Source organism: Argentina silus (genome assembly GCF_951799395.1).
Source record: "Argentina silus genome assembly, chromosome: 6".
NCBI classification, from domain to species: Eukaryota; Metazoa; Chordata; class Actinopteri; order Argentiniformes; family Argentinidae; genus Argentina; species Argentina silus.
Window position 1 is genome coordinate 6,541,402 of NC_139660.1, and position 24,786 is coordinate 6,566,187.

A 24,786-nucleotide genomic window follows, 5' to 3' on the forward strand; every position below is an offset into this window, starting at 1 on the left:
CACTATAGTAGATGCAACAGTGCTGGAAAGGACAAGGTGAAAATAAATAAATAATATTGGATCTTTCACATTCTAATAGGGTGGTTGGGTTAAATGACTGTCTATTGTTTCCAGCATCGCTGCTAGCTAGTTTCCAGCCTGCCTGCAAGGCACTGTCACCTCAGGGCAAGAACTTGGACAGATTCACAAAGGAGGATTCCTACCTACCGTACGTTGCTGAAAACAAGAATTCCCACATTCATCCAAACACAACCTCAACAACAATCACACTTGATCCTTCCTATGTATTCAACCTTTAACTGTAGGCAGAATTCTGAGCAGAGCACTTACTCTGTAACACTATAAAACCAGTGGTAGTTTATAAAGTTAACTAGACTCTCAATTACAATGTACAGTAAACACTACTGGCTACTATTGTCTTTAATGCAATAAGTGCTGCTGTTGGGAATTCACATGATGGTTAAATATAAACTGCCATGAATTATAAGGAACAACGTGTACAATCTTAATCAAAAAGTACTGTTAGGCTGCTGGATCCACTTAGAATAACATAGGACGGATGGAAACTATGGACAACACTCCGATTGTTAAGTTTTAATTAATAATTTAGGGTTGGACGCGTTTTGAGGTTTGACAGCTTTTTTCAGTGCGCATGAATTATGAGATAACAATAATACAAACTGCCTCCATAACAGCATCTTCATTATGTTTGGCCTTGCTGACCGCAAGTCAACTCAATAACCTAACCAGACTAAGCTTAACTGAGCTGTGATAGTTTCAGTAATATGAAGTGAATTCTGCCCCCAAAAAAGAGAGGGATCAGCAGGGTGATGCTATTATTTGTCACAGACTGTATATATAGTGTATGTATGGTGTTAGGCAGTGCTGAAGGGGTGCTGAAGGGGGGCCCAATACTATCCCGAGGGACCTTGTGAGGATGACTGTACAGAAATCATGACAGAAAGAAGTAACAATACCATCAATTCAGTAAAAACCCGTTAAAAACAGACATCTGTAATCATCACCCATGACAGGGTGAGCGGCACTCATTTGTCTTGAACGGAAAATAAACAAAGAGGAGGAGTTGTGTGTCAGCTCGGGGGAAATAGGGAAAAGAAAATGGATAGAAGCGATATCCAGTTCAGTTTAATCACTTCAATATGCATCTGCTGCAGAGGAGAGGACAGACACATATTCGCGTGCTGTGTACAGCAGTCAGGGCAACAGGGCAGTCTCCTATATCACTCCAATGTCCTGGTTCACCAGACTGGACCCATTTCAAGTAGCCACACCCAGGGAGGGCAGGCAGGGCACCACATCAAAACACAGGCTGTGTGGCCAAGGCCATGAATAGACCTACGACTGGCCTGTTGCGTGCTGTTTCGTCCAGTACTCTTATATTGTAGGAATCACAGTCGCTTAGCGGTCACCGGTCAGACAGTTTGTTTCTTATGAGTGATTATTGCCACGAAATAGAGGGATGTTTCTGACTCAAGGTTTTCGACCTTAAGACCTATTCAACCCCTGAACCAAGACACAGCCCATGCGCACTGAAATAATGGCAATGATCTAGGCCTATAATGTCCATCGAGTCCTCAGTAACTAATCTGCTGATGAATGGCCCATAGGACTGGTCTTCCTGGAGACCCGCCATTGTGTCATTCAAGGGCACGTGTTTCCCACACTCGCAGTGACACCGGGCACCCAGCCTGGCCAAATATATCCAAGGAGGAGGCTAGGGCTGGGAGATAAACAATAGCCACACAACACAACCACTACTCCTCTAGACTTCCTGACCAGCAATGCTGCGTCTGTCGACACCCCTCCGAGACGATTGGCCAATGGCGAGGGTGGCTCCGGCAGCTAGCCGAGCACTTCCTGTAGGAGAGTTCCGGCCGATAGGAAGTTCCTGTCTGAGAGCTATAAGTCTGTGTGGCCCTGTTCAATGCTTTGAAAATGCTTCACACCATCCGCCCTTCTTTGAAGTATCACTGATTTTATGATGATTGGAATGGTCAAAGCAAGCTCTCCACTGCATTGCTTTCACCAATCAGGTCCTGTCAGAGCAGTGTATACTTCAAGGAAAGAGGAAGGATTAAAAAGCAAGGCTAGGCCTGAGACTTGAGGCAAGGGGAGGAGCAGCGGTGGGTAGCAGCTAGTTTCCTGAGCCGAGGGCAGAAACCTACAGAGCTGCTATTTGATCCATCATGATGTCATGGTCTGGCTAGCAGAGAGCTTAAAGGAGATGCAGTGCTACATCCTCTACAGCAGAGGGATAAGGAAGCCGTTTTGCAAATACCTGCAAATATGCCAATGAGAGGCAGGCCATATCATAGAAATAGAATTCAAAGACCATGGAAATTTGGTACACTCATCAAGGACATTAATTTGGAATGCCAACTATGTGAATTCTAATTCTACGGGCCCTATAATCCAACACTCTAGCTTCTGCAAGATTAGCAGGGTTGGTTTGAGGGTCTCTGAGCCTATAGCTAATGCTGGCGTACCGTGAGAACAGCACCTTCACAACACGACATGACTGGCAGTGGCAGAGATTGTGTACTGATATCGCCCTTTGATGAATCTAGATTCCAGGTAAAGTCAAGTAAAGTCTTTCCTTTGAACAACAAAGGCATCAAAACAATATGACCTCAAACCTCATTAAAAGACAAAACCTCAAATTAAAAAATCTCTTGCACTGCATTAAAAAAAAAGATAAAAAAAGAAGTCATGATTGACTGATAAAAAAATGTGTCGTCGTACTAGTACTAGTAGTAGTAGTAGTCGTACTAGTAGTAGTGTTGGCATCTCTTCCTGTAGTTCCTGGAACAGCAGACTTTCGCTGTAAGGCGAGTAGCCCCAGCCTTAGAAAAAAGCCATACAGTGGAACCAGTAGGACCAGTTATGCATGTTATGAACTTCTAAACTTCAGAAAGCCAGCAGGCTTCCACGTTTTGTAGTTTGTTGTCTGACAATGTGATTCAGAGAGACAAGAGAGAAACCTGTGGGAAATTGAATGTGTCTGAAATATCTGGTCTACTGTGTGTAATACTAGAATACTAATTGGAATTGTGTTTGTATCTGTACATAAACAATTCTGGAGCTGATGAGAACAAAAGTTGACGAGTGTAATCAAATCAGGGGTGGGGTGACCTTGGTTCTAGAGTATGCTGTATGCTGTATACAGTAGTACAATAATAAATAGTAGTCAATAATATAATATGATATTCTGTAATAAAATTAGCCAAACGATTCTGCTGCCTGGGATAGTCCATATGGCACACAGAAGTTTACAGAGAGAGCCCTTTCTGTCAGAGTAATGCTACAACGCCAATGATCTCATCTGTTCAAAATGTGACCCGGGCTGAAGAAAAAAATCACTTATAGCTTCAGAAACCAGACAGAAAGGAAACTGTTCACCTTCTGCCCCATTCAAACCTGGACGGCCTCCAAGAAACAAGGAACCAATGCAACAGCTCGATGCTAGAGATGGAAGTAATGCTTTCGTAGCAAAGTCATTAGTCGGTAATGGATTAGTTGGAAGAGGGAACCATGAGGGCTACATGGGGGAGAAAATACTGCACACATAATTTTCTAAGGAATTTTAGCTTCCTTTGTACACATGTCAGCCATCTTGAGGGGGGTTTATTCAGAGAACATTGGCCTTCTGCACAAAGTTCCAGAGCCTTCCGTAAGAGTGTGTTCCAGGCCAGGGACTGCGCTGCTGGGTTGAGGGCTGGTAAGGCTGTCGTAGCGAGCCCGGATGGAGCCACTGGGCCTGGTGGCTACGGCCCGTGGGAATTGGGTCTGGGTTATTTCACGGGGCCTGTATCCGAGTCTCTCAGTCTGCCCATCAAACCACAGGTCTGGGGTTGTAGTCTGGATCGTAACTGTAAGGACAGAGAGAGAGAACCAGAACCAGCCTGCCAAGGGCACAAGGACTCTGCTGACTGAAGGGAAAATCACTTCAGTTGTCTTGGATGTAAAAAGACTTGAGAGACGCATCAAGGAACCGTCTATTCATCCTGTTGCCTTTGAACGCTCCACAGAGCCCTGTCTCTGTTCTGCAGGGCCAAGGCTTCGTTTGAAACATGGAAGAAGACAGAGCTTAACGGATGTCTGCCAGCTACTGTACTCTATTCTCTGACCCCAGCCCACTCTGCAGTGCAGTGAATGGTCTGGCTGACATTTAGCAGAGAAACGCTCATTCTAGTCTCACATGAATAAGTTTTCATTGCTGCATTTTACTAATAAACTGCATTCCTGGTGAGGCTTTGCTAGCTGATGATCTATTTTTAGCCACATTACTGAGGAATAAAACAAAGAAAAGTATGCAAGAAGGATTTGCTGCCAGATTAGAGCTGGGGCCTATTAGTTAACACCAAAGACGCCAACAATGCAAACTCATTAACAACCAATGACCAGTGGGGTTTCTGTCTGCTCATGTGCATTATACTGTATGTGTAATATGTAAGGGAATTCTATTGAGGTGTGTCAATATGTGTGTGTGTGTGTGTGTGTGTGTGTGTATGTTACCGAATGATTCCCTATTCAATATGACACATAATGTTGCTCTAATCTACACAATACATTTCCTTCTGCACCACTCAGTAATGCTGCACCCTCCTGAATAGGCCTCAGGCAGCTCTCTGCTTCTGGGATCGCTGACTCGAGCCAGATTACATCTCAAACAGGAAGTGCTTCACAACTATCACAAGATACTGTGCCCAGATTTCACTGACAACACCAGGCAGCCCCAAGGGAAGAGAGAGGGACATGGCTAATGACAGACCCCGTCTGAGGACCGAGGACTAGGTTAAATACTCCACACACACAGGGATGAGACGATCAAAACAATTCATAGTTTGTAGCACTGTAGGCCTGGAAATAAAAATCCCTAATGTTATCATGTATCATTATATGGAGATCATGTTGATCGGAATCACCACAACAAGACAATTTGTGATGCAAGGAATATTTAGTTTATCTGTTTGGAACAGGAATCCACTGCTCAGTTAAAAACAATGCAAACTTGGCCAGACTGGCTTCAGAAACAATTTCTGCTGTAAAAGAGGTAGGCCGAGGCAAAATCCATGGTGCAACTTCGAGCGTCTCACCATGAGAAAGCCCGCAGATGTGTGTCAGTATGTTTATTTAGTTCCTCTCTCAGCGAGCTGTGGTCGAGCACGAGGCCTGGGAGTCAGTCAGTTGGTCCCCAGTGAGTCAGTCAGTCTCTCTGTCTGTCTGTCTGTGTGTATGTATGTAAGGCTGAGGCTGGAGGGGAGAAAAGTCCCTGCTTGGAAATCTATACTACCTCTTCTCTCAGAAAGTGAGAGTGCGGGGGAAGTGCAATGACTGCAGGTTACCTCGCCAAAAACACAACTTAATGAACAGTAGTCATTGGTTAACAGACAGTGTGCGATCTCATAAGACATCTCTATCCAATCCACAAAGATGCTTTTGTACACGTCTCTTCAAGACCACAGAAAGCAACTGAACAGAAGCATTGTAACAACTTCATATAGTATTTTCAAAGCTGCAGCTCTAGAGCTTATCAGAGTTTTTCTGCGGTATGTCCATGAGCTTAAGTTTGCACAGCTGTTCAAGATAACAAACACCACTAATCGAAGATGATTCAAGATACATGGAACTAGGGCTTTATAAAGGGTTAACCTTAGCGGTCTGGGGTACTACTTCCCATCTTCTCTTTCATTTCTTCTTTCAGAGGAAAACAACTTTTATGACAGTGTCTCTGTACAGCCCCGTCAGGTCACATGAGAGAAACAGTAAAGGAGCTCTCCAACTACAGCCTCAAGGACAAGGATTATATAAATTAAATGTAATGCTCTGATGCATGTGAACACACACACACACACACACTCTCCTCTCCCTTGTTCCTCACCTCCAGAACGGGCCCGGCCCCCAGGATGGTCCTCTCCACCCCACTGGCATAGCCCTTCTGGCTGAGCGCTGTCAAGCAGTGGATCAGGAAGTTGGTGCTCTGGGTTTTCCCCGATCCGCTCTCCCCAGAGATCACGATGCACTGGTTCACCCTCTTCTTCAGCATGGCGTAGTATGCCACGTCAGCGATGGCGAAGATGTGTGGCTCCAGCTTGCCCAGCTGGTGGTTCTCGTACATCTTGACGTACTTGGGGTTGTAGATGGGCAGAAACTTGAAGGGGTTGATGGCGATGAGTATGGACCCGGCGTAGGTGTAGATCTTCTTCTTGTGGAAGCGGTTGCGGAGGTTATCCAGGATGCTGAGCTCATTGAGGGCGGGGAGGTTGCAGAGATCGTCAAAGTCCTCCTGGCGTGGGGGGAGGAAGCCCCGGGCCGCCAGCCTCTTCGCCTCCTGTTGCTTCCTGCACAGTGCCGGGAGGTGGACGTAGCGGATGGAGCCGTCGCAGTTCCTCTCCTGGAGGAGGAAGTAGAATCCTTCACTCTGGGGGTGCTGTTCCTGGGCCTTGCGGGGCCACAGCAGTACCCTCTGGACGGGGAGGTCTCCGGCCTCCAGAACCCACTCCTCCCCGCCACACTCCTTCACCTCGACCAGGACAAATAGTCTCTGGGGGTCCAGGCCCAGGGACGAGGCCGTGTCCTGGATGACCGAGGCCGCCGTGGCATCCTTGGACACCTTGAGGGTGCAGCAGGGCACTGAGGACTCCGCACAGAGACGAGGGTAGATCTGCAGGACGTAGGCCCGGGGTGGTCCGTCTTGGCTAGCTGCCCCGGCCGCGGCTTCCGCGCCTCCGTCTCTGACACTCATTCTGAGGCAGGGAGAGTCGCTTCAGCATGCCTCACGCACTGCCTGCTGCTGCTGCTCTCTCACCAGACAGCACCTGGGGGGGGAGAGAAACAATAACAGTGAGCATTAGCATACACATCTGAATGAAATCCACCAGTACACAGTAGGATGCAGAGCTAGCCACATCTTCATAGACAGCACCAGTGCAGGGTATCTAAAGTCATGAAACGTACAATAAGATTCATCGTACTGACAAACATTGAGATTTTCCATTTGGGCATTACAGTTTGGTAAAGGCCAAAACAGTCTGTCACATTTGCAATATGCCTGTATTTTTATTTATTTTTTTAAACAAAGGTTTCACAGACGACAGGCAAAGCTACTCTCGAGAAGTAGGCCTTGGGATTTCACATTCTGGACATGTGTGAACTAAACATCATTGTTTGTCTTGGACTAAAAGCTAAAGCGTGGAAATGTGAAACCATGAAAACCAGTGGATTAGAAAAAATCCTTTAAACTACTCAAATGAAGCAATGTACATACTGTAAATAACATTGAGGGGATCATAAATCCTTCCCTGTTATTAAATGCCCAAGTAATATCATTAAAACATATTTCTACAGATCATAGATTAAACATCTTCTTTGCTCATGCTAATCACTTCTGGAATAGATTATGGTGACATGCTGAGTCACATGTTTGTGTGCAATGAGCAGCTGTGGTAAAGGCCTCGATACAAAAGACATTTAGGATTAGGGTTAGGGTTAGGGTTAGGCCTAACCCTAACCCTAACCCATTTTAATGGGATCCATAATGAATACATGATGGATCCTTTCGTGTTTGTGACCAGACTGGCCATCCTGTATATAGCTTGAGGTAAAGAGACCATTTTAGTCAGCGGGTTTTCTTTAGTTTAATTTGTCTGAGTTGTCTTCTTCATCATCAGTCTTACGTCGGTGTAAGGTCTAGTTGGTGAGCTGCAGAGGAAGATGTGGTCACAGAGTTATAGTTAGATGATGCAGAGGAGACCTCTGTAGTCCCACACCTCATGTAAAAGACACATCTCTAGGACTGGGTTTACAAAGCCACAGACATGCTAAGTGTAAACATCATCGCCATGGAGACAATCTAAACACAAACCGTCTTCGACGTAAACTAAGCCGGAGGAAGGCTGAACAATGACTAGGCATATGCGGGAGTAGGATTACCCTGCATACAGGGTTTTCACAGAACGTTTTCTAATTCAAACAGTGGCGCAGTTCATCACTGTGAATCACAGGTTGGCCACTGTGAGTGATGACTTTTTAGAAGTTAGTGGACTGTACTGTACATGAGAGGAGAATACCCGCACACTGGCTGTGTAGATGGTTCAGTTTCATTCTCACGCCACTCTTATGGTGTGATCCCGGATATAATCTGATGCACATCATGCTCAGGATACAAACTTGCCTATATTTACAGGTATATCCAGTTTCTCAGGTTTTACTGCAACTAAAAACAGCCTCAAGTGCGTTTCTAATCATGTTGTATCCTATGATAATTCCCCTATTGTCCTCTGTGGCTCAGTTGGTAGAGCATGGCGCTAACAACGCTTAGGTTGGGGTTTCGATTCCCGCCGGGACCATATATACTGAAAAATGTAGGCACTCACTGCAATGTAAAGCGTCAGCTAAATGGCATATACACTCACTGAGTACTTTATTAGGAACACTATACAAATACTGGGTAGGGCCTCCCTTTGCTCTCAAAACAACCTCAATTCATAAATGTAAATGATGTGGACTCATTTTTCTAGGCTACAGTGCATTGCTGTTACGTGACACACACACACACACACACACACACACACACACACACACACACACACACACACACACACACACACACACACACACACACACACACACTAAACTAAAGACCTCTGTGCCAAGAAGACAGTTCAACTTCAACATCTAGGCCTAAACACACATCTATCCGTGTCATCTTCTCATTTATGGATGATTCAATTTCCACCCTGGCTAAGCTCCAGTACCAGACCACTACTACATTATACAGCCCTAAACATTCAATTAGCAGACACACTGGAGAGCCTGTTCTGGCTGCAAAGTGCAAACTCAAGGATATCACTGATTTCCTGAGAGAAGTGAAACTAAACATCTCATAGCTTGGCAGCTCTTTATGACCGGCTTAAAAATAGAAGAGGAAACTCCAAAGCTTCCTGAGTGCCATGAATCACATGACTGACACACGTATAGAAACGTCAATGTCAAGACCTACATTTAACCTACAACCAGAAACCAACACAGTTCTGTCCAGTTTCCCCCGCAAACCACCTGAAAGTCATACCATTTTCTAAAGAAAAAGGAAATCCCCATTCCACAATAGTGCCCGGGTCATCACACAGGCAACATCAGGCAAAAGGTCAAAGAAAGCGATGCCATCCTCAAGGGGAATTCCAGCCATGGAAATGGATCTCTATGGTTCTAGGCTAGCACCATTATTATTGGTCATGTGGGACTAGGTAGGCTAACCCTAACCCAATTACCACTGCCTGTCACCGGAACAACCTAGCGATAGGCCAGCGAGCTGTACCGCTCTAAAACTTTAGGTGAAGTCCATAGAATGTGATCTAAACAAAACTGACAGGAATAAGCAGTTTGGAGAACTGAGTCATTATTATATTGGGTCTGCAGAAGGAAGTCCTGAGCAGATGCTCTATTATGATGCGAGTGTAGCTTTCCAATCGAGGTACAGTAGCGGTTAATCTTATCACACTCACACACTCACACACACACACCCACACACACACACACTTTCCCAGCCAGCCTCCCTCCACCAACAAGCTGACAGTGTCAGACAGGGGTTATTGTGTTCAGCCTGGCAGGCTAGAGTTGATGCCACTGTTCTCCTCTTCCCTGTTTGACCGGAAGAGACGGGCATACTTTATTAAGCCCCGCTGCCACAGCTGTTGGCCCACGATCAACCCTAGAGAAATCTGACTCTAAGTAAGACCCCAGAGAGAGGTGCATATGTACCAGTAAATCCAAAAGGAATAAACCGGCCAAGAAATACACTGTACAATGCTGTAACTACTATTGACGTTAAACAATGATCCAAATCCCACCATTAGACAACAGCTGAGTATAGTTCTGCATGGAATGCAATGTATCATGTAACTTAAACTTGGCATTGGTATCTCTGCTGTCTACAAACCCCGAGAGAGAGAGAGAGAGACAGAGAGGTAAAAGGAGACTGACGTAAATCACTGTATGGCAGACTGCACAGCTTAAGTAACTAGATCCAGAACCATTACTGTGAGGGCATGTCCATAGTTTATCATTGGTGTCATTCAACATGAGGTAGCTTTTTCAATGTGAAAAATAGTCTGAGAATTGTTGTTTAACACGCCAACAGCAGTGTAAGCATTAGTCTTCCATTGGAGCCAAGCCATTGTACATGTACATTTACAACAACCCAGAAAACCAATGTTGGCCTATTTTACACATAGCCTAGGCTATATCCTGAAATACCCCTGAATAGGATAGACCTGCGATTAAAGAAGCAAGCACTGAGAGTTAAAAGAACTGCCTTGGAGTGAGAAACACTCTGGGATCATTTAGGTTGCATTCGAGAGGGGAAACGGAGCTACAAAACAGTTGTCAGTCAATGACTCGATAGTTGACCACAACCCCAGAAATCCAGCCCAATAAAATGCCACGGCATGCAAAAATACTGGGACCACAAAAAACAGCATTATCATTATCCTCCATTATGAGCCGGTCTGGTTTAGATCTCCGTTTAACTCTTTCTACTGATGTCCACACTAGGCAGCTTCAAAGCACAAAGACGTAAAGCCCTGCGTGAGAGGTCTCAGAGTGGCACCATCAAAGCAGACGCTGCGGAACTCTTGAGAAATCATCTTTCGGAATTCCGGAATTCCACAGATAGAGATAATGGATCCAGGGATCGTCTGGTTGGTCGAGGCTAAGCCTGGGCCTTTAGCAGCTTATGGTTGGCAGAGGAGGAATTAAAGACTAACAAGCTACTTAAACAAATCAAAATATTAAAAAGGTACCCCCCACCCCCTCTAAAATGGTCAAAGAGAATACGCCTAAATCTAATTATTCCTCTAACCTTTTGGGAGTTTAAAGAGACTACTTTGTGCTTAAATTGGTCGTTAACAATAAGGCCTAGCTAAAACTCAACAAAAAGAGGATAACTGTCTCATGATCTTGTTATGATCTTGTTATGGTTAGAGCACCCAGGAGAAATTCTCTGTGAACTAGGCCATCCTGTGGAGGACCACACATTTCCAGCACACATCACAGGGTAATTTGCTATGGCTTTTCAATTCTATGCCTTCAGGGAAGGACCATTGGGAAACATCCCTTCGAATGTGTGACTAATATTTCAGTGAGCTTCACACTCAACACTAACAGCAATGGCTTTTTTTATCATGAGGACAGACTTAAAAAACACACACACACACACACACACACACACACACACACACACACACACACACACACACACTTGCTTTATTGAAGGCACATACAACTAAAAGTCCCATAAGAAACTTAGTTATGTGATGGAAATCAAAAGTGTGTTTTTGGAAACGAGAATTTAAAAACAATTCAAATGTGGGACAGGCAATAAAACAAAACACTTCCACCTAACCCAGTCTTCGTCATAACGGATCCCTTTTGGCACGACTGTGAGGCCAACTTTGCCGTCTTACTCACCCCTCTCCAAATGGAGAGTCATAAACCCCACCCTGGAGTGGAGCAGGAACACAGCCTGGAGTGCCATACTGTTGAGACACAGAGGATATACTATATACACCCGCTGAGCACTTTATTAGGACCATGATACTAAATACTGGGTAGGGCCTCCCTTTGCTCTCAAAACAGCCTCAATTCTTCGCGGCATTGATTCCACAACACTCCTTTGAGATTCTGGTCCATTATGACAGATTCTTCAGGTGCCCTTTCAAAGGTGTTCTTTGGATTCAGATCCGGTTCCAGTTTGAGACGACTTTTGCTTTGTGACGTGGTGCATTATTATGCTGGAAGTAGCCATTAGAAGATGGGTAAATTGTGGCCCTGAAGGGATGCGCATTGGTCAGCAACAATACTCAAATAGGCTGTGGCATTCAAGCGATGATTGATGGGTATTAACGCGCCCAAAGTGTGCTAAGAAAACCTTCCCCACACCATTACACCACCATGAGAAGGTGTAGAGGTGTTCCTAATAAAGTGCTCAGTGAGCGTGTGTCCAGTTGTTGTTCAGGGCTTTATGACCTCACTCAGTTTGACAGCCTTGAGATTACGAGTGTTCCGCTGGATTAGTCAGAGTTGTGCAGCGCAGACGACTGACTGTCATCATGGTTCTAGAACACAGAGGGATCCAGTCAGAGCTGAGCCACAGGCTGGCTGGCTGGCTGGCTGGGTGACTACTGGCAGGAAGTGAACGAGCCATTAGTGAGACACCCAGACCAATGAAGGCGTCTGCACATTAACCCCCGACACTCAACGTCACACACACAAACACACCCATCCCCCAGGAAGTGGATGATGGTGAGTGGGGTCTGGTCTCCCAACATTCCCTTTCAACTAGACAGGACTGAGAGGGGGAGAGGAAGAGAGAGATGGAGAGGTAGGGAGAGGGGGAGAGGAAGAGAGAGAGGGAGAGAGAGAGACTAAGCTTGTAATAGAGTGTCCCATGAGTGTGTTACAGTATTATTAGGCTAGGTTTCCCATTAAGAATGACGTCAGAATTGGCTAAGAGGCCACTCTATCGCCGTCTCTCTCAGAGGATGAGTAGTATATCTTACAGCCGACCAGCTCCACCTCCTCTCGGGGAAGAGGAGACGAGGTCCATTGAGGGGTCTATCAGCAGGGCTAGGCTAGCCTGAGGGATGAGCAGCAGAGCTGGCCCTGGGCCAAGCAACACATTGTCCCCCAGGCAGGCAGGCAGGCAGGCAGGCACAAAGACAAGGGCCCAGTGGTAAATCAGCCTCAGGCCCTTTATAGGGTGCAGATGCAACCAGAGCAGTGCGGGCTTGAATGAAAGAGAGCCCTCCCAGTGGAGCATGTGGCTGAAACAGAAACACTTCCTTTGTTTAAAGGAACACCTCAATTGGAGACTTAGTCTAAGTCTTCTAGCAGACGTGCCCGGTAGAGAGAACTCAAGGGGCCAGGAAAAAGAGGAGGCACGCACGCACAAGCACACACACACACACACACACACACACACACACACACACACACACACACACACACACACACACACACACACACACACACACACACACACACACACACACACACACACACACACACACACACACACACACACACACACACACACACACACACACGCGTCTCCCATAAGCCTGGTGAGCAATGAACAATAAAACGTGATGTTAAGAGCATCTGCTACTTCTTTATTTCTTTCTTTCTTTAGTTTGAACAGAGGAGAATAGCAGGAATCCCCAACTGGTAGATATTGCCTTATTCATGAGCTGACACTGACAGGCAAGAAATAAAAGAGAGAACATTCGTGCGAAGACCAGTGGAAATACCACAACTACAACAGGGGAGTGAGGCCTATTTTTCATCAATGGGTGACTAAAATGCTAAAAGGCGTCGATATGGAGTCCAGATCTAAAGTGGGCCAAACTTTTTTTTTTTTGTTGCATACAGCCTAGCCTATGGCTCTGCCTTTGCATGATAATCAATACTGTCATCTGAATGCATTGTATTGATCTGACATTGGAATCAATGTCATGCGTGAAGAACAACTAGCCAGTAGCGTCTGTCCTCGTGCAACCCTAATAGGTGGCCGTGGCCTCACGTTTATCAAAAAGGCTTCCAGGTCGAGAAGAGGGTCTGTTTGGTAACCAACTGTGTGGACATGTGCAGGATATGTGTTTGCACAACATGTAACCAGATCATGACCTGCAGATGTAACAGACCTTTCCTCTACCTCTGCTCCTGTGGGAATTCAACACCAATTTTAGTCGCAGCTCAATAAAATCCTTCTTTGTGTAATTTACACAGCAGGTCGGTAATCCAACAGGCCTGGCTACAGCTACCCCAGCTCTGACCCCCGACATCCCTCCCCTGCCCCCCCGCATCTCTCCCCTGCCCCCCGTTGCCTCACATGTGGCACAGCTCCAGTAACTCAGTCCAGATGCCACTGGCTGAGGAGAGGAGGAGAGAGAGAGAGAGAGAGAGAGGCGGAGAGAGAGGATAGAGGGAGAGAGAGAGAGAGAGAGAGAGGCGGAGAGAGAGGAGAGAGGGAGAGAGAGAGAGAGAGAGAGGCGGAGAGAGAGGATAGAGGGAGAGAGAGAGAGAGAGAGAGAGGCGGAGAGAGAGGATAGAGGGAGAGAGAGGAGAGAGGGAGAGAGAGGAGATTTCAGGGCACAACCCACATGGTGTGGAGAGGGTTAAACCTTGAGTCTGATTGAACTATAATCTTAACGGCTGTTTTCAGTTTCATCAAACCCACTCAAAACTGGCTGAAGGGCCCGCTGCGAACCAACATGAGGTTTCTATGCAAATCACATGCAAACTCTCTCTTATTCCGAGAGCATCCATGCATGACTCCTGAGGAGGAGCCTGCAAAAGATCAGATGACTCTTTCATCCAGACCAGACCTTAGCATGGATGGTGGTGGGAATGCTGGTAGAAAGAAGAAATATGCCTTCAATCAGCCTGATGAGCCGAAACTCAAAAAGTCAATGCAGCGTCCGCCGTCCACATGAAACGGCCAAATGTGGCATCATGTTGACAATAATGGAACCCAGAATATTCCACTCCACTCTGGGTCAGGCTGTAGGGTGTGACCACACTGTGTTACATTAAATCAATGTTCTAATTCTATGGGTGGAACATGTAGAACCTGGGTGGAAAACTCCGGTCATTGAGGCCAACTACTGCAACACACCTGTTGTAATGAATGGAAGCCTACAGGAGAGCCTGATTTATCCCAGAGTGACCACCAGCCTGCAGGACATGAACCACGTGGGGGGGAGGCTTCAGTCTCAGGGAATTTCCTTCGCAAACACACGCACACGCACGCGCACACACACACGCACACACACACGCACACACACGTCGCCTCAAGACGTGAGCCGAGGAGGATGAGGCGAGTGGGGGAGCAGCTGCAGGGGCAGAATCAGGAAGAGGTGAAGGGGAAGTTGAGGCAAGGAGGAGGAGGAGGAGGGAGACAGAGGGGATATTGTGCCGGAGCACTCATGTGGGCCGCTGCTCTGAAAACACTTCCCAAACACATGACTCCATTGTGGCACCAGAATAGCCGCTCTCTCACTGACTCTGCACCAAGTCCATGTTAAGCCCCCCCCACCCCTCCATCTCCCCTAGCTCCCTCCTCCTTCAGTACCCCCCGCCCCCCCTTCAGTACCAGACAATGCTCTTGAGACAGGGGCTTAAGGTCAGGTTTTAAACCCTGACTGACCACACCCTGACAGACTAAACCATGCGGTTCTGCTAACCGGGACTGCCATGCAAAACAGGGTCATGTAACAGCATATGCAGTACGCCTGTTGTTGTCTGTTTTGAGATTTCTATAATCTTGTCCTATAGGACTACTGCAGCCATCTTCCCTGTGGCGTCTGCCACTGATGTTTGGGTGGCTTGTCAGATTCACGCAGTAAGGTGTGAGTGTAAGCATCTTAGGGAGGATAACACCTTTCAAACCTCTAAACTCCACAGATTGTCTCTTTAATAATCCACTACAATCAAAGTGGCTTACGGTAAGTTGATTTAGTGAGGCCAAAGAACAGAACTGATTAGATTTTGCTGAAGAAAAAAGGCAAAAACACAATAATTGTATCTCCATCTACTGTAGACCTATCCTTTCCTATTCACCATGAGATCTACCTTCACTGTCTCATCTTCTATATGGACACCAGAATGTCTGGAATGTATCCATACACCCACCCACCCACCCACCCACCCACCCAGTCATATTTGAATGATTCCCCTCAAATGTAACTTACGTATGGAGACATTCAGCAGTGAACAGAACAGAACAAACCCAGACTGAATGGTAAAAATAGACCTAAAACAAACACAGGCTGAAGGACGGCCAATACTTCACTGATCCAAGGTCCTCTGTTCCCCCCCTCCCCCCCCATCCCGTCCCTCACCATAGACTTTAAGGCATCCATCCCACAGTCTGCAAACTGATCTGCGTACTGGGATGTACGCAAGCACGCGAACACACACGGACACACACTTCAGTTCAGTCCAGTCACACTGGGTTTGCTGCTGCTGGACCACAGTGGCTGGCAGAGCCAATGGGAATGGCTCGTCACCCCTACTGTTTCGCCTGGCTGGTTTTTCCCTCTGCTTTGAGCCCATCCCTGGTGCTGTTAAACTCAACATGGTGGGAGGGCTGAACTGAACTGGTCTCTAAAGCTCACTCCTCTTCCTCACATGCAGAGGCCTGTTTGTTAACAAGAAATTGTACTCTTCAGAGGAGCTTTGAAACAAACACCAACATTGAACATTCATCTTCATCAAGAAGAGGAGAGGGTAACATGCATCGACGTCATGTTGATTTTACCCTGTCATACAAAACTCAGTCATGAAGCTTCAGTACCAGATTAGATGATGTTTGAGCCAGTCAAAGCCTATCCAGGACTTGTGCTGCTGACTGTGGTGAGAGGAGGCAGGGAGGTGGCGTGGCCTTGACTGTGGAGCAGATGGAAGGTTTGGACAGGCCACAGTGCAGCCAGGCCAGGGCTGTATATGGAGCCAGGGAAGGGCCTTCACCCCAGTCCTCTCACGTCTCTGGGCCTGGCTTACTGACCGCAGAAGATGGAGGGGGAGTTTATTACAAACTCAACAGTCATCCTGTGTGTACACACACACACACACACACACACAGGCCAGACAGTCCTCTTCCTGAGGGCTATGCTCAGGGACTTGACCGGCAGTGAGGGGGTGGACAGCCATGCACCAAAGCAAAAGTCTCATGGACCTGCGTTATAAGCCTACCTGGGAAGGAGTTGATCTCCATGTAAACCTATGATACGGTCTATGAAGGTGCACAGTGTATGACGCCATCTAGGCCCATCCTAAAATCCAACCAGAATGATGAGCAAGAACGTGTCATATGTCAAGTGGCTTTTAACGTCATCTGAAGTGACTCACCAATCATCTGTCCTCTTTCCATAATAAATCATTCTATGATAGAAAGGTCTTGCTGCATTTTGTGTATCATGAGCCAACTATCCTGCCTGTTTAGGCCTGTCCTTTGATCAGCATACTGATTTGACTGTTTTCCTTTCTGTATGTTATTGAGGGCTGTGGCTTGAGTGGAGGCTAAGGACAACAACAGCAACAAACAAATGTAGGCCATTCTCAAATTGACAGTCTGGCTTTTTTCACTCACACTACAATTACCGCTATTTATAAACTCCATAAAAACTCTGATTGCCCACATTGAATGAGACTAGGCCTAGTTGCCAAGGGGAACTTCTTAGACAGTCGCTCACTCTCTCTCTCTCCCTACCTCTCCTTCTCTCTCTCTCTCTCTCCCTACCTCTCCTTCTCACTCTCTCTCTCTCCCTACCTCTCCTTCTCGCACTCTCTCTCTCCCTACCTCTCCTTCTCGCACTCTCTCTCTCTCCCTACCTCTCCTTCTCGCACTCTCTCGAGCATTTTCCATACGTTTGAACCGAAAGCACGTCATCGCAAATCCGCGGTGAATAGCTCGGTTAGCTGCTCTCTGCAGAATTCAAAGCTTTTTTTTCTTCCTTCTCCCCACAAAAGGACACACCCAGGAGCATTCCTGCCCAACTACTGCAGGCTACAGGCAGGGCTCCCCTGGATTACAGGCCTACTCTGACCACGGCCTATCAGAGACAGATTCAGAGCCATGTGTCCCAATTCTAAAGCGGTATCCTTTGCTGGTCTTCTTTCCTTTCCTTGTCTCCTTTGTCATCCCCTTTGACGTGTACATGACAACTGCTAATGTACTATGTAAGAGCATGTTAAAACAATGTTGTAATCTCAATAGTTGCTACAGTACATACCTGTACTGAAGGCTATAGGGTGACAGGTCGGATCATTTTTACTCCAACTGTGAATGGATAAGTAAAGGCTGCAACATGAACTAGATCAATTACTATAGGCCTGCCTACATCATATTGGTGCATTGAGAGCTTTCTGTTCTCAGAAGACTTTTCAACAAGCGGCTTGGTAAGTAGAGACAAAAGGTAAACTAACTACACATGTAAACAAAGAATCATTCCACCCGCCCAGCCAGCCCATCCCAGTAGAGTATTTTTCAACAGAATAGACACACAGGCTCCCAACAGGCAGAACAAGAGGCCTCTACACTGCCAGGACCTGCCAACACAGTAAATTTAATTCAGTCTCCCATTGATTTAACAGCTAAACTGCCATGACATCATTACAATTCAGTCAAAATATAGCCCTAGGTGTATTATAATTTAGCCTGTTATTTCAAAGGTAAAGCAGCACCTTTTTATCCCACTGTTTTAAGGACCCAAATCCCGCCGTCCAACTGCAGTGGAGTTTCTATGCCACCAAATGAGTGCAGTGCTGAGCTTGTGTTTTACAGTGTCGAGGGACAGCAGGTGGCTGTACATTTCCACAGGTGAGGTAGCTCACATTAGGTAGGCCAGCTGCATATAAACAGGCAAGTGGAGCAGAGGGACTCATTAGGCTTTCTGAGACTGCAGCATTCTGCACCACAGCTCGGCGAGCACTGCGGCAGAAGACTTTAAAACCTGCTCGGCTTAACAACTTCATCTATTGAAGTAGCCTATTATCAACTATTACGGTTTTAATCTATGAAGCCAGAATTAAAAAGTGTTTTATCATACATACTTTGAAAATGCTCTACTTGGACCTTATTTCTGAAAGCGCCTAGCAGTGTCCTAGCAGTGGAAAACGAGAGTGCTTTTCCCCAAGTTATTCCAGAACCTCCACCACAGACACCCCCCATGAACACGTATTGAGCCATAAGATAAACTAGCCAGATATATTTCACTGACAGCCTCCATTTCTGCCTAGAGTCAGTCGACATCTAAAAATATGCATGCTTACACATGGAAGCAATGGGACCTCATCACACTCAAGGCTGTGAAATAGGCTACTCTGTGTCATGATAGGCCTAGCCCGGAAAACCATGGTGATTTCTCCATCATTCATTGGAGTGTTGTAGCCTGTTCATGGCATGTAGCCTAGCCTGCCAAAATTCTGCATCATTTTTTCTAAAACTGATGATTTCATAAAAAGTTCAAATCAACACAAAGGTCTAATTGTGTAAGTAACCCCATGCACTATGCTTCTTGGTTGAGATGGCCTATAGTAGGACAGGAAACCAAAACAGTTCCTCTATTAGATTGGCCTCGTAGTTTGAGTTTATAAAACTGGAGCTTTCCAGCTACGCTTCAGAAACACAGTTAAGGCAAAACAACGTAGAAATATATCCTCAAGTCTTAAATCAAAGAATCCTTTATCAAAACAGGCATTCTTAATTGTGTAGGCCTAATGCCGCCGGCGTGATTAATCTTTCACACCACTGCACCGACCAGGATGTATAGCAGTAGGCCAATTACAACTCTCAGCTCCTAAAAATGAAACACCCCCCCCCCCCCCCCCCCGACACCCTACACCCCCCTGAGAGCTTCACCCCTCCCACTTTTCCAACCCCTGTCGAGTGAGTCCACGGCAGTGTAATAAGGTACGATATGAGCCTGAGCCAACGGCCATATGGCTCTTTTCTTAAGACAACAAAAAGTCTTTATTTGGGTTGAGCCAAGTGCCCTTTCTGCTTTAAATCAAGAAGCATATTTAAAATAACCCCTCATCTTTCATATTCCATGTCCGTAATTAACATTCCAAGTCATTTGTGCAAGCAAGGGAACAAAGTCTCTATTTATTAGGCATGTTTCCTGTCTAACAATTATGCTTAGGCTACTATCTATCAGAGCTGCAGTACACTGCACCGAAGATGTGTGGACCCGTCTTTCTCCACAGGAATCTCTCAACGAAAAACTGGAAGTCATTAGATCCACTGACACTGAAACATATGGCAAACAGAGTGGCCTGGCAGAGGGACGTGTAAATACATTATTTCATGAAGAGGAAATTACTTGCCACATTAGACACTGCAGCCACTGGAAGAACACCAACAGAAATGACCGACTGAGAGCAGCTATTGAAAGACTACCAACGAGTGAAATCCACGCCTTATTTTACAGTTCCAACACAGGTTTTTTTTTTTTTTTTTTTTTTTGCCTACTTTGTGATTACGTTTTTCCACAGCTTAGACATTAGTCATCACGTAGCTATATTACAGTACAGAAGAGGATTTTGGTCACATTTGGTGATTGGTAAAGAAAAGCAGGGGACGTGGGAGGATGAGAGAGGGCTCACATTACTCCCCCATTGTTTTGTTCAAAGATGTGTGAATGCAATCAAAAGCAACTAACACAATGTCAACTATGCCATTTCATTTGTAAACTCAATAACAATGATAGTCATCACCACAATGCAAGTAAAGGCAAGCAGGTATTGTTTTGTGTAGTAGGCCTACTGTAGTTCAAAACCAACTTGTCTGGCCACTTTTGGACAACAATGGAATGGGAATCAAAACGTCAACATTCTGGAGCTTTTCAGTATTCCAAATGTTATTCTGTTTCTTTGTAACCTCCCGCCAGCTGCCTGTGTCCCAAAATTAATTAATAATCATATATATATACAACATAGCAACAAGTAACATTCATAACTCACAATGTAGATGCAACAATCTGTCATCGGCCAAATCATGCTACATCATAGCTACAGACAGTTCGTCAGGGCAAGGAATCATGTAAAGAAAATATGAATATTATTAGTCAGCTACTTAGTTTAGGCGAGGTGACAGTTTTTTTATTTTATTAAAGTTTTTTAGATTATATTCTATTCCAATCCATTCTATTATATGAATGAAGGATAAACATTGCAATGTTTGTCAATATCAATCTTCAACTGTCAAGACTATGCTTTGGTACTAAAACAGCCATAGATCCGCACCATAGAAATACAGATCCTATTTAGATGATAACAGTAGCCGTCCATGTCTGACTGGCAACCTTTGGTTGATTGTTCAATTGGAAACTTTTGTTCAGAGCAACAAGCACCCAAAATATCAAGAATAATTACCTTGCTCAGTTGTAGTTCTCATTGTCTGCGACTCCTTAATTGCATTCCCTCATACAAATGACAGAAAATTCAGACAGCAGTCTACCTAGTTCCCTTTTTGAAATCAGATCTCTGCTTACCAACTGGTTGGCTACAGCTAACAAGGCTAAGGACGTTGCCAAATGAACCATACAACTCAACCTAAATGAGTCGAAATCCAGTAGGTCGGACTCATATACCACGAAGTTAAGGGGCTATCTACAACGCGGCGTACCCGTTTTTAGGATTATTTTACGTGAATAAACAGGCGTACTTGCTTGCTATCAAAGAAGTTCAAATGTACATCCTTTCTCCAGCCGACTGGCTTCACGAGCGAGCTGACTAGCCTGCTAGCCTGGTAGCTACTTCCTTTCTCTAAATAATAGCAGCCTGCGCGCGGTGAAAAAAAGTTGAGAAAAGCCGCAAGCAATATTCCATACAGTAGTACACTGTTTGCATCCAAAACGTTGTGGCTTAGCACCCTCTACAGTAATTAGGTGAACGGTGCAATTGATTCTGCTGTTGCAGATAACTGAATTAATAGTTTAAATCCATGTAGCCTACTTTATATGCCATAGATAATATATATATATATATACATGCCGTATATATATACATGCCACACAATTCATGTGAAGTTAGCAAACAGTTACTCAGCGCCCTGTGGTAAGATTATGAACTTTTTGAACTGTGTTGAACTTTGTGTGTGAAAGTGGTAGGTAGATGCAATTTCATTCAACGGCCAACAGGTAATGGATGACCAGTATACACGTTACAGTGTATGCCGTTCGGGAATAGGATATCGCACACCCCTTAGTAGGAGTCGAAGGCTCTTGTAAGATATGCACACTGAGGCCATGGTTGCTGGTTGCTAGTCTTGTTCCCACACACGTGCCCATTAGCCTGGGGACGAGGTTAGCTGGTAGCTAATGAACAACGTTTATTGACGTTTATGAACTACTGTTAGTCATCACGCAAGTTCAGTACAGACAACCACAACAACTGTAAAACAGTGAAACAGCGACACCCTATGGCACTACAGGGTAGAAACATACTGTATATGCACATACATGACAGCTCTCGAGTAGGCTATACAGTGCTGCACATGCTATTGTAGATGTGGGGTGAAGGGGTGAAGTTGTCCCGGACCCTAGCCATCGATTTAGGATCAGTTTACTCTCACTCTTAAGCAACCATTCATGGGAAAAAAATGCCAAACCCAAGACCAGCGTCTGGCGCAACTTTACCAGACTGCATGTTTCATCTTTCAAACCTGCCTTGCACGCTAGTGTGTCGCGGAGGGACTAGGGAGGGAGTCAGTTGACACTTGATGGGGAAACAAAAGTCTGTCCTGAGGAATAGCCCATTCAGGTCTGATGGGAAATTTGGCGGAGAAGTCATCATACAGTATGCACACAAATTAGAATAGAATAGAAAACCCAACGTTATTATCCATGCAATGTAGAAATGTGCCTTTGGCATTCACAGTGGCAATGGCATACCCATAAAACATGAGACATCAAACAGCATTACAGCATGTATTGTATAAAATGTGCAAAGTGCAAAAGGAAGGAGGGTAGTGGGACATAGTCTACTGAATAATCAAATGGGATGACAGCCAGTTCCACAAATTGACTGCCAAGTTCTACATCAAGTCTCAACCTCCTCCCTGTGGGACACACTGCTGTGAAAATCAAACACATATCTGACAGCACAGTGCAGAAAGCCAGTGTGTGTAACTGATTGAATACAGGCCATATACTGTAGATTTGATTAATGGACCCTGGGTTCAGATAGGACAGGTATGTTGGAAATCAGATGCCTTGTTGTTTCACATATCTTGGTCTTGGCTTCTTTTAACCAAAAATATTTCCAGAGAAAGAAGACCGGATTGGTAAGAAATGTGTTTATTTTTTACAAATTGTAAAGGAAAAAAAAAAGAAAAAAAGTTGAACATCCTTGCAGTCTCTGCACTTTGTGGTTTCTCATTTGAAGTGTTATTTTACACACCAAAAGGGCGTTTTCAACAGTTATGGGTGTTGTTGACACCTCAGGATGCGGTATTTTTTCTGCCCCTTGAACAGCAAATCAGACGTCATCACTTGGTATTGTTGATCTTCATTTGTGAGCATTTGTTTCAGTAGGCCTGGATGTAATTTAGTGAGACGTGTTGATATTCACTACAGTGTTACTGAAAAGGAGAAGTTGTGATGAAGTGTGATTTTTATTTTTGGCTTCTTCAAGGGGTGGTCCCTCACTACTTGCTCCAACGATTATGAAATATAGGTCACATTGAAAAGGTATTAAAAGCAACTATCACAATGACAGGGTCGCATTGTTGTGCAGGTGACACAAATGCACAAACAAGATTTGAACTTCCATTCTGAAAACAAGAATGAGTTGGTATTTAATTGTATTATTTCATAGCTAAAAGGAGTTTTTACATTAGGAGTGAGTCATTACGTCTTAACTTTGCCTGCCCTTACACATCATTAATGTAAATCAAATCACTTTGCAGCTTTGCTTTCCCTGGATATGACTCACAAAGAGTCAAGGCTTATATTGAGGTGGTTGTATCTGAAACAAGTGTGCATGGTGCAGTGAGATGTGCAAGACCAATAGTTCACAGGTGCAGGTACTGTAGGACCATGGTATACCTTCACCACTTAAAAACCAAACAAGGAACACACTGTTCCATGACTGGAATGAAGAATCTATTGAGTCAGTGGGGATATTTCCTGATTACTGAAACTGAGTGGCATAGTGTTTGGTAAGTGGTTTGGGCCCACGCAGCAGTAAGTAGGGCAGGCCCCTGACACTATGGGCAAGCCTGTGGTCTGCCACAGCTGTGTGATGCGACGTATGAAACTCTACAGTATCTCAGCAGTACAGGAACCCAAGGGTGGGGTCCCTTTACACATCTGATTGGGAGGTTCCTGTTTCTTTGTAATCCTTTCTCAGAAATATTGAGTAAAATACATTCTTATTACAAGCTTTTGTAAGAATGCTGGGTGTATGCCATCCTGGTGGCAAGTCTCTCTGTCTCTTGCCACATATCCTTTAAAAACATCCAGTCCTGATTACTACAACATACATGTGTCATGAAAAATATTATGAAAAGCTCTTCCCGTATTCATTATGGGGCAACGTGTTGATTAGACTATTGCAGTGGTAGTAAAAGTGGCCTTAGCTGTTGGAGAAAATGTTGTCAGAGTCACCTTGAAAATCACAGAAAAAAAGCCAATAATAAAAGCATTCGCCGCAGTGACTGTAATCAATAAACAGACATTAGCCTATATAAAGTTATCCATCACCATGGCATTTGAGTGACTGGCATATGAGTGGCATTGGTCAAAAAAACATTTCACAATTGGTGAGATGATGAAGCAACCCAACAGTGACAACAACCTCTTGCATCTCGTGTGTGTGTGTGTGTGTGTGTGTGTGTGTGTGTGTGTGTGTGTGTGTGTGTGTGTGTGTGTGTGTTGGTCCTATGCATGGGTGTGGACTAACCTGAATTCTGTCTTACTTCCTTATTGCCTATAGAGGAGCAACATCTGCATCATCCTTCAGTGAGGGGATGGCCATCACACACACTGCATCAATCCCAACATACTCTCTGCACAAGTAAGTACTATTACACATGCATTCTGAAAATAGTTTGTTGGTAATTAATTCAAAATAATCTGTAAAAATATGAAATGTTGAAATGTTGAAATGAAATGTTGAAATTAGATATTGGTTTTAGATTGGAAAATATTGTTAAGGATGATAAGCCTTTTGTGCTATCAATTTAGCAATTCCAGCATTTAC

General features: G+C 45.0%; 1 protein-coding gene across 5 annotated transcripts in view; it reads right to left on the reverse strand.

Annotated features, from left to right (window-relative positions):
- Positions 1 to 21,297, reverse strand: part of LOC310806384 (myosin IXB) — a 50,469-nt gene extending 29,172 nt beyond the window's left edge. For all 5 annotated transcript variants that reach the window (XM_083672457.1, XM_083672458.1, XM_083672456.1 and 2 more), the window contains exons 1-2: positions 20,956 to 21,297; positions 5,903 to 6,839 (exon numbers count right to left, since the gene is read on the reverse strand). In XM_083672457.1, coding sequence (XP_083528583.1) covers positions 5,903 to 6,766 — 864 coding nt within the window. In that variant the 5' untranslated portion in view covers positions 6,767 to 6,839; positions 20,956 to 21,297. The remainder of the gene's footprint in view (positions 1 to 5,902; positions 6,840 to 20,955) is intronic.
- Positions 21,298 to 24,786: the final 3,489 nt, after the last annotated feature.